This window comes from Clinocottus analis, unplaced genomic scaffold (genome assembly GCF_023055335.1).
Source record: "Clinocottus analis isolate CAN_PGR_092001 unplaced genomic scaffold, fCliAna1.0.p SCAF_7, whole genome shotgun sequence".
Classification (NCBI taxonomy): domain Eukaryota; kingdom Metazoa; phylum Chordata; class Actinopteri; order Perciformes; family Cottidae; genus Clinocottus; species Clinocottus analis.
The window spans coordinates 13,043,092-13,060,235 of NW_027176229.1; the positions used below are offsets into that span (position 1 = coordinate 13,043,092).

General features: G+C 40.4%; 1 protein-coding gene across 7 annotated transcripts in view; it reads left to right on the forward strand.

Annotated features, from left to right (window-relative positions):
- Positions 1–17,144, forward strand: part of trpm3 (transient receptor potential cation channel, subfamily M, member 3) — a 121,540-nt gene that overhangs the window by 7,345 nt on the left and 97,051 nt on the right. For 6 of the 7 annotated variants that reach the window (XM_068566731.1, XM_068566733.1, XM_068566735.1 and 3 more), the window contains exon 1: positions 16,715–16,975. The exons of the other annotated variant lie outside the window; for it this stretch is intronic. In XM_068566731.1, the coding sequence (XP_068422832.1) occupies positions 16,886–16,975 (90 nt within the window). In that variant the 5' untranslated portion in view covers positions 16,715–16,885. Of the gene's footprint in view, positions 1–16,714; positions 16,976–17,144 lie in introns of those variants that run through there. 7 annotated transcript variants of the gene reach the window in all.

Sequence of the window (17,144 nt, forward strand, 5' to 3'; positions counted from 1 at the left end):
TAATACAAAATTTGGTTTTAGACATTTATTTACTTGTATCTACCATTGTATTCATATATTTCACTGCTTTTGTGAACCCAAGACCTTTGGTAAACCAAGTTCAAGCACCAAAACAGTTTGTCCACAAGGGTAAACATGTGGACAGACTGCTGAATTCATTTTCTGTAAGCTCCACCCTCGATAATACACAGACATTAGAGGAGAGAGAATGACAGATAATGAAATACAGCAAAATGCAGTTCAGACTCACATTGAGCTGAAAAAAGACCAGCCTCCTGGTTATGTTTTGTCATTAGAATGCATCTTTAATTTGAGAAATTTACACACCTCCACTTGACTGTGTATATTTTATTGTGTGATCGTGTGGAGGATATTTGAGAGAGGATGGTGGTGTCAAAGCGTTGCAGCTCACACTATTACCCTAAAGCTTTGGGCTGTAATGAGATGCATTTTGGAACCACAATAGTCTTGAAAACAACAACAAACCTTGTGGCTATTGGGATCACACCTGGTTTCACAGCATAACTTAACCATCCAGTTATTCTTCTTTCCTTGTTGATCTTCACTTTTAGACTCTTTGCTTTGGTCTCATTGGTGCTCACAATGTTTGTCACTGTTTGTTTGCTCATGGTCAGAAAAAGTACTAACCAATTCAAAGTGAAACCATCCTACGTAGTGTTTTCAACTAAAAAACCTAAACTTGTAAATATGTAATCAATCAAATGCAAAACAACCATAATGTTTAAAAATGCTGATCTCTCATAGAGCAGAGAAAAGCTGAATAGACCTGAGCCTGTGGCTCCGCTCCACTAGCACAAGACACCATGTCACAATATCGTTGTCAATAAAAATAACTCATTAAATTAGTGCTTATTTATTATACTTTCATCTAAACTACTTTGTTACATCTATTGATGTTGTTCTGTGTGAGTTAACAATATCGCTTCTGAATCCATCAAACTACTTAAATGTGCTCACCTAATATTTATTCCTCACATTAGTTACATGTGTGTTACATGTTTGCCTGAGCGGCTAAAATCTGTATTTTAATGATAATGTATTAATATGTGAAAGGCGATGGAGCTATCCAATACCAGTTTTTACAGGTTTAACGAGCCTAAGATACTCTGCTACCAAAACCATATTCATTCAAATTAAAATACAGGCGTAACAAGTTCTCCATCTGATCTCTGATCTCAATTCATGCACTTTACTCATGCATTTTTAGCGAATGCTTATTGTCTTGTTACAATTAACCCCAACTGTGATATTACTTCGAGGTAGAGGTCTGAAAGAAGCAAATAGTTTTGGCGGTTACTATGGAAACGATGCACGGTTCAGCAATTAGTGTTGTTTTTGAAAGGGATCAGCAGCTTCCACATTGAAAAGTGCTTTCTGTGGGTTGTACTTCAGCACTTTCGCTGCTCGTTTGCACAATCAGCCAAGTTAAAACTTTTTAACATATTTTGGTTCTGAAAGAATGGAAAAGGTTCAGAGCCCTCTTGGGTTGCCTGGAAAATGTCTCTCCCTCCGCAAAGCTTGAAATCAACCTTTTTGATCATGGCTTTAACATGAAGTTCATTAGTAGGCTGAAAAAAAACAGTGTACTTACATGCAATAAAAACAACCATGCAAAATCATATATTTTCTGGGGAGGCCACACAGTGGCCCCCACTCATGGTGTAGATATCATCTAACAACAATATTTTAGACTTAATTAAAAATAGATTTTTGCTGCTATGTTGACGTAGAGCTTCTGGTTCCCCCTTGTGGCTGCTACTGTAAAAGACTCAGAATTATAGACTCTTGTGTACACATACATTGTGTGGGATAGAGAGACTAGCAATAGCTAATTTACCAATATACGTGGGTGATGTGCCTTAACTTCTGAAAGCTAGTGTAAAACCAAGTGTGAAGAAAGATGGACTGTACAGATGGTCTGGTAATGGTATTTGCTTAATTTCTACTTGGCTATTATGTCTCAGAAAAAAAACGTGTTCTATTATTCTACTATTATTATTAATAGTGTTTGCCAGTAAGGTGTCAGTTTGTGGAAGTGATGCTCAGATCATCTTTAATGTCATCCAAATCTATGGCTTCGTATAAATCCTCCACCCGCCACCAACCTGAACGAGTCATCACGTCTATAATTTAGAGACCCACACCAGCAAGAACATTTCACTCTGCTAGTCACTGAAGGCAATGCAGTTTTTAAATTGTTTTTTTTAATTATTTTTTTCTCCCATAATTAGTGAGGTTGCTTTATACCTGGGCACATCAAGTAGTAAACCTTGACTAAGGAAATTTAACGTTTAGCTTTTGACGTCACTTTGATGTCCCTTTCTGTGCCCTAGACTATTATCACTGATGAATGATACATTGTGAATTAATGCCTTCTTATCCAGAGAATAATGATAACCTGCAATCTGACTTTGTTACTTTGACGGTGAAGATATTCTAATTACATAGAAAATTAAGTAGCTGCAAAGTTAAATAATATTAATTTCTGCCATTTGTTTTATTCATCTAAATACAAATGTGCCTACCGATTGCTGCATAGCACAGCTGTAACACTCTAAAATGATCTGCCATGTCCTGAGCCAAACCCATGGATTCATATCTTGGACCATCTGGGCATATTTTAAACTACCGGTGACAGATCGTTGTCAATTGATTGTCTTTGGCTGAATACAGAAAACAATTTGGCTGTTGTCGTGTTTCTGTGTCTGTATTCAGCCAAAGATTATTTGTGTGGGAGGAACTTCTACTTTGTAACACAGCTGTTTAATAATGAGCGTTTTTGAAGAATCAACAGACTGATATGTCTTGTCGCACATCTTTCTCGGGTGTCAAAATTCCTTAGTTAAAATGAAATTGATATCGTATCAATGATTTAAGTAATCAGTCAAACAGGAAGTAGCTCTTGTAGAATAAGGTGGGCCAAAGTCAAAAGACTGTATTGGATTGTAGTACACAGTCAACAGCGTGGGTAGAAGGGACTCACAGCCTTTTGTAAATCATTAGCCCATAGTAATTACACCTCAGACTAATTGAAGATAAATTAAGAGCCATCTGGACTTAGAGTAGCGGGTGGGTGATGGACACAGACAGAGGTGTGGAAATGTGAGTAAACACATGAAGTGCCCATCAAGCACAACACCATATAAACCAGGTTTGAGTACAAGCAGGAGAAAAAAATGACAAAAAAAAAGGAATTTTCATTTAAGTTAGTATTAGTATTCGTAAATGGTCTCTATGTAACTATCACACCACTTTTGAGACTTTAATTTTACTCTCGGTGGGGTTGAGTCATAACAAACCTGAAGCTGTGCTGCTGGCATGCCAACACAGCCAAGTCCTCGTCATGTTAATCTGCTTAACACACGTTTTAGTGGCAAACCGTTAGGACAAATAAGCTGGTTATTTAATGGCAGTGATGGTGTGTGTGTGTGTGTGTGTGTGTGTGTGTGCACATGTGTGTGTTTGCACGTATGTGTGTGTGTGTGTGTGTGTGTGTGTGTGTGTGTGTGTGTGTGTGTGTGCGCACATGTGTGTGTTTGCACGTGTGTGTGTGTGTGTGTGTGTGTGTGTGTGTGTGTGTGTATGTATGTGCACGTGTGTGTGGGGTGTTGACTGTCATCCGTAGCAACAGTAGCTTGGAAACAGCACCAAGTATCATGTAGAGTTTTCTAAAGCAGTGAAGGCAGTGGGAGGTGTTTAGTGGGAGAACGTGCTGAAGAGACAAAGCATGTTTTGGGCGGATAAAAAAACTTGTGTGCGTGTGTGTGTGTGCGAGTGTGAGAGGGAGGGAGGGAGGAAGGGAGAGAGAGAAGGAGAGGGAGAGAGAGAGAGAGAGAGAGCGAGAGCAAGTGAGTGATACAGAAGGAGCTTTAAATGATAAAGGATTGAGTAGGCAGGTTTAATTTTGAGTCTAAAGGTGCTACGTGTTGCAAATTAAACCGTGACATTTTATCTATCTCTTTTATCTCTATCTCTCTTACATACAAACACTTTTTTGTTGAAGCCTAACTAAGGAGATCTCCTCTTTAGATACAATTCAGATAGACGATGTGGATGGTGAACTTTTCAGGGCAGGTATAGAAAGGGCAAAATAAACTCTGGCAATAAAAAGGAAAGGGGAGGGAAAGGAAAGCAATAAGAGGACAGGGTTTCATAAGGTCGCATGGCACACTTTTGTTGCTGTCGCCATATTTCCCCCCACTCACCTTGCTGACCATTGGCTTAATATATTATAGTGTGTGTGTGTGTGTGTGTGTGTGTGTGTGTGTGTGTGTGTGTGTGTGTGTGTGTGTGTGTGTGTGTGTGCGCGCATCCTGACCTTAAAACCGCTCATCATTGCTGCAGTTTGACTCTCTGATGCTAGAGCCCGCCAACTTCCGCTGAACTATTTGTGAGTTTTCCTGCACTGTCTGCCTAAATGTCTAAAAATAGATCGAAGGAGCTGACACATTTTTGGAGATGAAATACCACATCCTAGCAAGAGCTCATCGTTTTTCTTGTGGCCTTGAACGAACATATGCATGGGTATCTGAAAACATGTGACGATCAACATTCTAGATTTAAATTGGCTTTTATCTATTGCTTCTTCTTTCTTTCTGTTAAATTTTTTCTCCGTTTTCATTTGACTAATCTGCAGATCCATTCAACCTCCCTCTCTTTTTTGGAGCAGGGGTATTATGACAGCTCTATAATCCTTTCTCTCTGCAAGGTTTTTTGGATGATTTGTGAACTGTGAGAGACCACGGTGAGCGGCTAATGAATTAAATGAGAAACTAATTTTCATTATACCCCCTCTGATAGCAGTGCGCTATCGTTCTTAAGTTAGCTTTGTCCACACTGTGCTCCTTGCCTTCCAGGTCAAGTCGCTGACTGAGTAGCACATTATCGTGCCAAAGTAAAAAGACACAGTGAAATATTCTCTACCTGGAGTGCAGGATTTAAAACTAGTGTGCGTTTCTTATCTATTCTTCAGCTGGATGACACACACGCACATGGTACACACATAGAGAGTAATTAACACCAAATGATCAAACCATTATATGACCAGAAGGTGCGTAATCATTTGTGTTCATTATCAGAAGGTAGCATGGAGTAAACAAATATTTATAAAGCCATCGCATGATGACAAGCAATACATAGCCTCTTACAAAAAACTTGATTTGAGGTGCCCCCCTTATGGATTTGTCAGATTACTGGCATGGGTCCTGATCAAAGCTTTTTTAAACCCTCGTCTAAGCAGCCTTGCTCTGAATTTCTTCCGCTAATTTATCCTCACTCAGACAGAGGAGGAGGAGAGGAACAGAAGTGGAGAGAGAGAGAGACACACACAGACAGAATGGTTTCAGAAATGCTCAGTCATGCCTCAACCAAAACAGCTTCCATTGAACAGTTCATATTAGATTACAGCTGTTTTGTATGCAGAAAGAAATGATAAGTTTTAGCTTTTCATTTTCCTCACTCCTTTCAGTGATTTGACTGCAGTGTGTTGATGTCATGAACAAAGCTGAAATGTGAGGTCTCCACCAGCAACTCAGCCACACTTAGTTTCTTTTAAAACCTGAGCTCTAGTCTTTATTCTTTTAAACCAGATAAGGCAGCTTTCCTCCCCGTAGTGTGCTGTGAGAAGCTCTGGTATTTTTAGAAAAATATCAATATTTTATGAGTAGCATGCAGTCAGGTGTCACCCAGTCTGTGTTTACTCCTCCTGGTTCTCCTCAAACCTGTTGCCAAACCCAAAGAGAAAACCCTATAGAAGGATGTCCTGTCTTTTTTATGTAAATGTAGATGTTCTCATATATGCAAATGTTGACATCTTTGAAGAGAGATCCGATGATCTGAAACCTGTGTCGAAGCCAGTCTTTGAACCGTGGCTTTGAAGCTCTTTTTTCTGACGCTGTGAGCTCTGGGCTTTAAGGCAAAGCCTACCTTCATATGCATTTCCTGGTGTTGCGGTGTGGCATTAATAGCCATAAGAAACATTACCGGGGGCCTCGGGGCCAGTCGGCTGTGGGTCTAGCTTTATTACACTCACCCGCAAGATGGTACACTATGTTTACGTTGCTACAGCAAAATGGAGCTTCTCAACGAGCGTAGTGCAGAATTTATGTCAAGGGAATTTGGCATTTTGTTTTCATACACACGCATAGAGCCAGTGTTGGTCCTGCTGAAAGGGTATTTGTGTGAGTGTGTGTGTGTGTGCGCGCCAGTTTTTGTGGTTGTACATCTCTGTGTTAGTGTGACGCCTTCTCAGTGGGGGCTGTTTTCAAAGAGGCATGAAGGAAGTGGACCCATTAGGTGTGCCATCCACTATTTCACCTCACTGGTTACATCCACTCAGCTGAGGTCTGAGTCCTGGATTTTAGGACAACCTGGAAACACTCCTCACAAGCTATGCCAAACACTCAGCCAGGAGATTTGAGATATAACTGATCAAACTTTGCCTACTTGCCCAGAGGGAAATCGTCTCATCAACATTGCAGGAGCCTTATGGCTGGTGCTTGTCTTATACAAGCTAATATTGGCATGTTTATAATTAGTTTAGGGTGTGGGTCTTATCTCTAAAGGTAGAAATGTGATAAATATAACTTTACCTCAGCTTTTTGAAAATATTTCATGCTTTTAGAGTTTCACTAAAAGTTTCCCGACTTGATCCTGAATTTAATTAATAATTAAAGAGTCTAGTAAAACCACGCTGAGTGTTGAAAAACAAGGCTTTTTGTTGGAATAGTCGCAGTCTCACTGAAGTATTGGGTTAAAATGGAGTGACTGTTCATTAAAGTGGCCTCTGACACTGAGCCTTGACTGCATTGCTCTGTTGACTCAGAAGATTAGATCGGCAAGCACTAAAACTAATCTGGCACTTATAGATTTCTCCCTCTTTGTGTGTGTGTGTGTGTGTGTGTGTGTGTGTGTGTGTGTGTGTAAGTGTAGGTGTGTTTGTGTGTAGGTGTGTGTAGTGTGGCATTTGCTCTATTTCTCCATTGAGCACTAGACTAACAAGGACATTGGGGCTCCAGGTAATGCCAGAGAGGAGGGGGACAAAGGTAGGAAGGAAGGAGAGGAGGAGGGTGAGAGACAGACAGAGGTTCGACTCAATTTCTTCTGCCCTTTTCTGTATTTTATAAGAAATGTAATTTTCCTACCAGGTTGCAAATTGAGATTGGATGGCACCTCTCCCAACCCTGCAGCACATGCAGTCACATGGGTACATCATCCACTGGTCTGTGGCAAAAAGTGAAGATTTTTTTAAATACTACCCAATTTAAATCATCATTCTATAACTGCTGTAAATCCTAACTTAAAGAGCAGCTGGTTTTATTTCTTCAGAGCAATGGCTACATCTTCATCCCCACAGAAGGCCATATCATATCTGGAGTGCAGCAGGTTTCAATCTTGGCTTCCCCTGAGGCATATCAGATGGAGACATTTTATTATCTTCCATTGCATCTGTCATCTTTAGTTAAATATGTTGCACTGTACTATAGATAAGAAAAGACTGAAAGTCCCAACATGTTTTAAGAGAAAAAGAAAATCACGTTGTTTTTGAGTCATGTGGCATTGTTTTTTTTTGCTACCGATATTAAATAGTTAAAATAGCTTGTTGGGACTTCTTAGTTTTGCTTTTTGATTCTTACGTCATAGACAGAAATGAATCATAGATTTGGTATGATCTAAATTGCCACGCTGCACAGTTAATGTTGCTGTTTAACACAAATAAAACACACGCAATTGCTTTTCTCATTTCTGCTGAGAGATTTAGATGGAACACTTTATGTGAGACTTGGGTCGCTTCAGCTGCTTTAATGCAGCCACGTTATGCAAAAGCAATTCCGTGTTGGCGTCCAACAAGGATATGCAGGAAATTAGTATACAGTGTGACAACTTAAATGGTTGTGGCTTTTACATTTATTTCACTGCCATTCCCTCCCTGTTTGCCTCCTGTTTATATTTTTTCCCCAGTCCATTCTCCCAACTTTCTAACTCTAAGGATTCATTCTCTTCTCTCTAATTCTACCTTAAGTCAGTATCAGACCGGTGTGCCTCAGAGGGACTGAAGAAGTCTTCTCTTAGGTTGGATACCTTCTTACACTTCTCTGCTTCGTCACTGCCATTCCCTCCCTGTTTGCCTCCTGTTTATATTTTTTCCACAGTCCATTCTCCCAACTTTCTAACTCTAAGGATTCATTCTCTTCTCTCTAATTCTACCTTAAGTCAGTATCAGACCGGTGTGCCTCAGAGGGACTGAAGAAGTCTTCTCTTAGGTTGGATACCTTGTTACACTTCTCTGCTTCGTCGGACTGAAGATGGAGACACTAAAAACTGTACTTCTGGAGAAACTTTAAACATAACACAAGACTTTTTGGAGGTATATATATATATATATATATATATATATATATATATATATATATATGGAGTCTTGTCCGACGTGGTCAGGGTTGTAGCGTTCTCTATTTGACAAAGAGCCTTTTACTGTGTTGATGTTTTGGGTAAATCATTTATGGCAGAAAGGGTGAACGTAGCGCAGAGATACTGCTCATAGGATTTACTTGAAATACGTCAGAGTCCCAATGTTATGGTCATTTAGCAATAGTTAACACAGGTATCAAGAGTATGAAGTAACTCATTTTGTTTACTGTCATTGTGACCTAATTGCTTTTGTATGTTCTTGAACAACAGGAGGACAAGTTGCAGGGAAGTTTGCTCTTTTTTTCCTCATTAAAAATTCCTTTGACAAAGGTTATCTTATTGAGAATTGTTGTTCACCATAAACAAATTATTGGCAAAAAAATATTTTACTGAAAAGTAATAAAACCAATATTGCAATCTAACTAATGAAATACGGGCATTATCAGTCAAAGTGTACTGTAATTAGATGTAGTAGTATTTGTATCTATGCTTACAATTCACAGGCAAGGTGGCATGTTCCTACACAAATATTCCCTCTCCATGGATTAACGGTAGGCTTGAATATAATTCATTATTATTCATTGCCAATTACAAGGAGAGTTCCTGTGATTGCGCCACACTAAGGGCTGCTTATGTCTTCCTCCCTTCTGAAGATGTTTCAAGCTGATTTTCAACAACAGTTGCAAACAACATACACACACATATACAACTCTTGATGCATGTATACATACTATACGCCTATTGTAATTGCCTTATTGCTCTATTCTGACTGTCACACATTAGTGTGCTGTCATTTGGTGTGTGATATGCTTTTAAACACAGGGCAGCACTTCACAGGGCAGTGACGGTATCACGCTTTACATGTCACATCCTGAGCTTTTAGCGAATGTATTCATCTGTTAGTTTATCTGATTTCTGCCACGTTGTATGACAAGACAACACGATAACACACACGGCTGTCGTTACATCACTCTGTTCAATCTTGTCTGGAAGAACAACTATCTTTATGTCAGAGAGATCTAATTCATGGGATGCATTTCATGTGGTTATGGTGATCCAGTATCTCAACTGTGAATCTAATGGTGCTCGTCCTTGTTCTACTGCAAATATGTAGTCGTGAGACACTTGTGGGTTCACTATTTTCTATTTTGGTGAAAGCCAAATGCCACATAAATAATTTCTACTGCAGAGAAAAGAAGATTGACTCCTGCTCCTCCTTTGTCAGACAACCTCACAGCATGAAATATGTGCTTAACTTAAAGGTTGAATTTATCTGGAGGAAAGCTTGTTGAAGTTCTGCTTCCTTCCACAATACCAAACTTTCAGTGAACCATTTTCAAATTATTCCTCTTCCATCTACTTCGTAGTTATGTCTCAGTCTCATTAACATATTGTCTAATGTTCAACAACTCAACCTTTCATGTCCCTGTCATGTCCTTTGTATCTATTTCTGCTGCTGTCCTCCCTACCTACCTTGCATCCCTGTCCTATTAGTGTCACTCGTGTCTCTCTCACCAAAAGGTTAACTCTTAGCCCCAGCGCCTCAGCATGATTGATAGACATTGACATTATTACAAAGAGAGGCAGGAAGAACTTGCAGGTGTAACAGTATCATCTATAAGCACTGTGAGCTGGAGTTGTGAAATGGCACAAAGGAATGTTTTCACAGAGTCTGTCACAATCTCTTGATAATGCCGTACATAGGTGGTACACTACCTCTGCGGAACACATTATGGCAAGTTTAACTCGTCAATATTGGAATTGATTGAATTAATATATATTTAGGTCTATAAGACATTTTTAATAATTAAGAGCGCCTTTAGCTACTGTACAGTGACGTTTATCACATCAAGATATTTAAGAGGTGAAACGTTCAAAGAGGGAGGTTGGCGTAATATGGAGCTAAAGAGACTGTTGGCTTCTCACACACCGACCTCACCTGCTGTTAAATCAGAGATAAAGCAACAGCAGAAAGAGAAGAAAGGGAAACTTTAGCCAACTCTATGTCACTACAGCATGCTGCAGTGCATGCTGAAGATCAGCACCCAGCCTCCCTCAATGGCACCAGGGTCCAATTCTCCGCTCACCCAACTTTAAAACTCCACCGGCCGCTAAGCGTCAGTAGCAAATGATCTGAAAGCAAAGTTTTTGCCCACTTTATCCAAAGACACATATCTAGCTACTACGTGCCACAAACAGTGAAGTGCTTTGTTGTATGACTGAGTGCAGGATGAGTCATACCACATTTGAACCCGTTTTACAGAAGAGAAAGACAAGGGCTGGATTGGGATTCTGTGGGTAAATTTTTTTTTTTCATTTTGTTGAAGAAGATATGAGATCATTTGATCCCGTCAGACGAGGCTGTATGCTCGGATGCATTTAAATCTGGGCTGATGAATCAGAACTTTACTCATCTAAAATAACATTATGTTAAACTGTGATAAAGGATGGAAACATGGACAGCCCCTGCAGGCTATTCTTTTTAATTAGTCTGTTACCTCTGCCTTAACTTATAATGCTGCTGTGTGTCAGTAGTTGTTTGCACCTGCCGATAACATTTTGCTGTACTGCTCGAGGCCTAAATGTCAGAGCTGAAAAATGTGGACCTCCTTTTGAGGAAGAATATACTCTGTGACATATTGTGGGGGCATGGTTAACAACCTTTGAGTTCATAAGGTTAAAGAGTTGTTACAGATGTTTTAGGAAGCATTTAACTTCAATCAGGCATTGGCATTTGAGCATGCGCAAGTGCCTGATAGTGAGAGAGAAAACAACACATTTTCAGAGCTATAGTGTGTATGTAAGTGTGTGTGTCTGTAATGTGTGTGGTTCCATCCCGCAGGCGAAGAATCATTGTCTCTCTCCAGATGGAAAACTGAACCAGACTCAGCAGAGGTCTTCCTGCTTCCTCAGGGCAAGAGAAGTAGGGGGTTGTGTGTGTGTGTGTGTGTGTTTGTGTGTGTGTGTGTGTGTGTGTGTGTGTGTGTGTGTGTGTGTGTGTGTGTGTGTGAGCACGCGCATATGGAGGGAGTTATTGAACTGTTACTTATGAAGAATCCTCCAGGGTGTGAGCATCGCTTAGAGAAGAGGCCGAGAAGGCCAAATTAGAGGCTTTTGGCACTATCAATCTTCAATAGACAACTTTGTTATCACGGTGCCTTCAGTTACTTATTTTCCTGTAATCCTGTTCATTACAATCCTGTAGTTGGAATTTACTTTTTCACTATGGTTGACCTTGCCAGTATTGATCCCTTAACCACGACTCTTTGTTCTACTCTCTACATTTGGACTTTATTTAAACTTAAATGTCAATATTTTAACATTTGAAAAAATATAAGAACCGTCTTTGTGCACAGGACAGAAATAACCACATGGTTCTATCAAGAGAGGCAGTGGGATCAAGAGGTACGGTAAATTTGGAGAGTGTTATTTGTTGAGAGTACAGATATCAACAATCTTTCTCCAGAATCGCTGACTCTACCTTCAAACACTCATGGAGTTTTGTGGACTCAACTTATTACAAAACACAATGACATTTCAGGAAATAATGGGTTGTTTACATCTCGACACCAATTTTGGTTTGCCTCATGGATGGTTCGGATAATGGAATCATTCATATATTTGCGAAAATCTCAAATTAAATATAAACTGTACCAGTGAGTCACTAATAAATATGGATTTGTGTTTTTTCTCTTTCGGTTTCTGCGGAGAACACAGGACAGAGGATTTAGAGAGCAGATATGCTGTAGCAGAAAAAACGCTGTGTGCAGGCACTTGTAAACACATTTAACACCTTTTCATCTCTCTCTTCCCCTCACTTGATCAGTTAAATTCAGTTTTTTTTTCACAGGACTGCAATTAAAAGGTTGTGGATTAAATCCAACAACAATACTCCAACGATCTATCTCTTTCACTCAGACAGACTATGTCACTCTTTCCACACAAATACCAACAGAAAGAGTCACAGTTTCAATGAGCGAGCAGTTTATGGGTAGCTCCTGGCTTTGTTTGAATGACAGGTGGAAATGGGATTCTTTCAACTGTCACATTGCAGATAGGCAATGTCACAAGGTCTATCTTTAGCAGGAGTAGAAGTGAGCTATAGAGAGCACCCACTCAGTGGTATTACACATAGGTGTGCGTGCACACATAATCATATACAGCATATGAAGAAATATACAGTTTCTTCACGACTACTTCTTGGTTGTGTGTAAATTATTCAGACATTCACCAATGCACACACATGCAAATTTATACATTTACATAATACAAAATAAATCCACATCTATATACAGTGAAGCAAAGTGACTTTTGTTGGTCAGTATTTATGCTATGCTGACAGGGCAGGGTCTGTTAAAGTTGATAGTATTTTCTGTTGTTATTCTTGTATGAAAATGTAATTCAGATCATAACAGATAAGAGTCAGCTTTATTGGCCATGTACATTTTCACATACATGGAATACTTTGCGGTATTTTCTTTGCCCTTCGTACATATACAAAAGACAGAAAAACAGTAAACAGTGGTCCCGAAAGTGCAGATAGTGCAGGTGGAAGTGTCTGGTTAATCATTCAATTGTTCATCAGACTGACGGCCAGTGGGAAGAAGCTGTTCCTGTGTCTGGTGGTTTTGGCGTACAGCGCTCTGTAGCGCCTCCCAGAGGGGAGGAGTTGGAACAGCTTGTGTCCAGGGTGTGACGGATCTGCAGAGATCTTTCCAGCCCGCTTCCTGACTCTGGAGGTGTACAAGTCCAGGATGGAGGGCAGGCTGGAACCAATAGTTCTCTCTGCAGAATTCACCTCAATCTCAATTTACTGTAAAATAAATAACCGAGTAATGTCATTTTTCCACTTCATCTGAAAAAGGGAGGAAGAAAATATTTTTTGGATCTGTATTAGTTTTGCCTTCACCATCTGATACAATGCTGACACACTCAAGTCATTCACAGTAAATTGCCTCCCTCCTCTGCCAAGTTAAGCGCCCATTGTATAAAGATACAATGAGCAATACTATTATTATCATATTTAATTTAATTTATCATAGGAATACTATTATTATCATTTCATCATATCATTGCAATACTATTATCATATTTTTGTGCAATACTGTTATTTTTTTATATTTTGTGCCTCATTTTTATTCTTTTTTTTTTTTTTTTTTTTACCATTTATTGTAATTCTGTGTTAGGAGGACTAACTACATAAGCTTTTTATTGTATAGAATAACTGTTTGTTATCTGTGCATATGACAGTAAAAACATCCTGAATCTTGAATCTCATAGGGAGACATAAATCACTGCATCTTGTCTGTTCTTGTTCTTTGCCAGTGCTTCAATAACTTTTAATGTTGTGATAATTAGTGTAGCCAAGAAGAGTGAGAGGATAAAACCACCAAGACATGCCCTGTCTGCAGCAGTTGTGTTGAACCGGTGCCCCCTGGTGGTGGCATTGTGTATGTGGCTTGTTGGGCATTCTAATAATGCAGACTTGACCTCATCTGCACAGTATTCTGATGCATTTGGTAATATAAAGGCTGTCTCTCTAGATCCATTGTTGTAAAGAAACTGGTAGCTTGAAAATGATTCATACCTGTCATTGTAGCAGCTTACAGGGGTCAGGTTTGAATGATAGGACCGAGACTGAAAGGGGTATTGTGCAAAAGAAGGTTTCCATCTAGAGTCGGGATGCAGGCAGTGCAGAATAATGCTCTGAGCTGGATGTGGTCGCTGAACCATTTCATGGGGTGAGATGGAATAGTGTCAAGTGAGAGGGTTCGGAGGGGAAACACACACACACACACACACGCACCCCATCTCCACAGTGACGAGCTGTGCGGTTGACAGGCAGATCTCCCAGAGGTCTCTGTGGTCCCCAAGGGCGCCGGTGGTTAGTGAGGTGGATATTCTTAATGTCAGTCCCTGACTGCCAAGGCAAAACACCTACTTAATGTGAGGTGGTGACTCATTTCAGACAGCAATTACTACATTAAGATACTCTATACTATTATGAATGGATTAGAATACCGTGCCAGCAATATGGCAGTTCCCTTTTATATAAGCTCAAATATATAACAAACTCGTTTTGTATTCTTTGTCTGTACCTGGTATTCTTTGCATATGTGAAATGCCTCATGCAGCTGAACTTGAGAATTTGTTTTCAGGTATATTTGGTGCTTAATGCAGCAGCATTTATATTGACATTACATGGAAACAACATTTGTATCATGACAATTTGTAGTACATCTAACACGATGCATTTATGTGTTGTCATTAACGGCCCAAAACCCTCAGTGTTTTTTTCCAACACCAGAGAATCACTGAATTGCTCTCTTTAGTGCGTAAAAAAAGAAGCCAAATCTAACAAAAAGAGAGATTTTGATCTTGTAAAACCTTATGAGTGTGTCATCATGGCTCAATGTGGTCCTGGGCACGCGTGTGGTAGCACCAGCTACCACAGAAATGATTTTGAGTTTGACTTTGCCAGGTGTTGTTTTATTTCTGTGTCTCTGTTTGTTTGTGGACAGATTTTGTCACAGTTTGCATCAATCACTCTTACCAAGATGCAGTATTGGTCGGTGTAGTTGAGATCTAAAGGAAGTTTGAGGATGGTTGTGCCAGGGTAGGAAGAGAGCACGACGGGCCATTGCGCCCCCCACACACTTTATGCCGCCGGCCCGACTTGGCCTCTTGTTAATTTCTGTTTTTTATATCTTTTGACAAGCATTTGAGAGTTTGATTATTGTGAGTCAGTAACACACTGGAGACTGAGTGATTATAAATAAAGGCCCACCAAACACCAGCAAAGATGAAGCAACAATAGCTGATGAATTTGACCTTTTTTGTTTTTGTGATTCATAGTCAAGCATTTTAGTCTTTGAGAGCTTTTCTTCACTGATTATGTTTGCCTTTGTTGATATGATTCATGTCCCTGCAGGTCTATGGATGGTTAGAGCGTGTACACCAATAACTTTTAGAAAATACATTTTTCCAATGCAACAAACACAATGAGAATATTTAAGGAAACCTGATAACCAACAGACTTGTGTAGAAAGTACTATGTATACTGTCTATGTTGAATGTTAACAAAGTGTGTGGGTCTTACAGTTGTTAAATAAGGGCATTTGGCATGAAAAGCCTGATTAGATATAATACATTTTTAGTATGATGTAGAACATACAATGTCTTTTTTTCATGAATGCAGCTTAATATTCATGACAATACACAAACTGAATTGCATCAAATGGGAGTGGGGGAGGTGCAAGATGACAATTGCATGAAAAGCTCTGTTTTTTAGTGTTCTTGTCCACTTTAGAGCTTTAATGCATAAATAAAATGACACATGCAAATCAGAAAGTGGGTCATAATGCTCCTCGCTGCTACATCACCAAGTTGTTTTATGCACTTCAATCCATAAGCTCCATCTGAATTCATTCTGTAAGACAGAGCTTTGACTCCACTTCACTTATTTCCCTTTTGACCACACAGAGCCTCATCACATCTCTTTGCATCAATTGTCTCCATCTCCCCCACCTCTCTCTCTCTCTCTCTCTCTCTCTCTCTCTCTCTCTCTCTCTCTCTCTCCCTCTCCCTCTCCCCCTCTCTCTTTCTGTTCCTCACCATCGTTCATCTTTTTTACCATGCGCATAGCCAATTTTTCTCTTCCATCCTATTCCCATAGTTTCAATTTCAGCTTGTTCATCAGTTGTGTTGGATCTTATTTTATGTCTCCCCATTTAGTCTCTCCTTCCATCTCTCTGTCTCTTTCTCTTCCATTCTCTCTCTCTCTCTTTCCTCCTCTCATCTTAGAGACAGTAGTGTGCCCGCAGCCTCAAATCTAAGCCGCTGCCTGTCAGGCTGCTCCGTTTATGCGCTCTGCGCTACTCTCCTTTTCTCTCCTCTCCCCTCTGCGCTATACTGCACTGCACTGCTCGTCTCTCCTCTCCTCTCCTCTCCTCACATCTCCATCTTTCACTCCTCTTTCTCTTTCTTTACCTGCATCCCTCTCAAACTACACACTCTCATCTCTGTTGAGCATCACTGCGCTCTTCTCCATTGTTTGGGAAAATACTGTACACTCTGTTTTTTTTTGCGCTGCCAGAGCTGAGTACACTCTGGCTACTGGTGGAAGAGGAATCGGATGTTCTTGGTGCTCCAGGTTTGGCTTGCCTCGGACTCTTTGGATCTGTGTGGGCCGGAGAGGGCAGGGAGGGAGGGAGCGGAGGGGGCAGGGAGCTGACCAGGTGAGAGCTCCATCTGCTTGGGGGAGTAAAGGCTTCAAGGTGGTGACAGTAGTGGTTGATGGTTATCCGTCGAGGGTCATGCCCTGGGACTTGCGTGCTTTTCGGCTGTTGGAGTTGGAGATCCTCTCCCATTTTTGCCCCCCTAGTGGGGCAGCATTGATCCTGGTCCCGGGAAAAGCTGCCGGGCACCAGTGGCCGCACCGTGAAGAGTGGGCACCATGAACCAGCTGGATGCACCACGGCCACTCAACTGGACCATCAGAAAACTGTGCCATGCTGCCTTCCTGCCATCTGTACGCCTGCTAAAGGTAAAAGAGCACAGGGGAAGGGAGAGTGGGAATGAACTGAAAAACAAACAAAAAGGATATCCAGGAAGATAGTGATATATGTCAGGCAGCTCTTCTGCTATCCTGCCACTTTTCCAAAGGAAGGCTAAGTAGAAGGAGGTGTTAGAATACAAAATGAATGCTGGAAAAG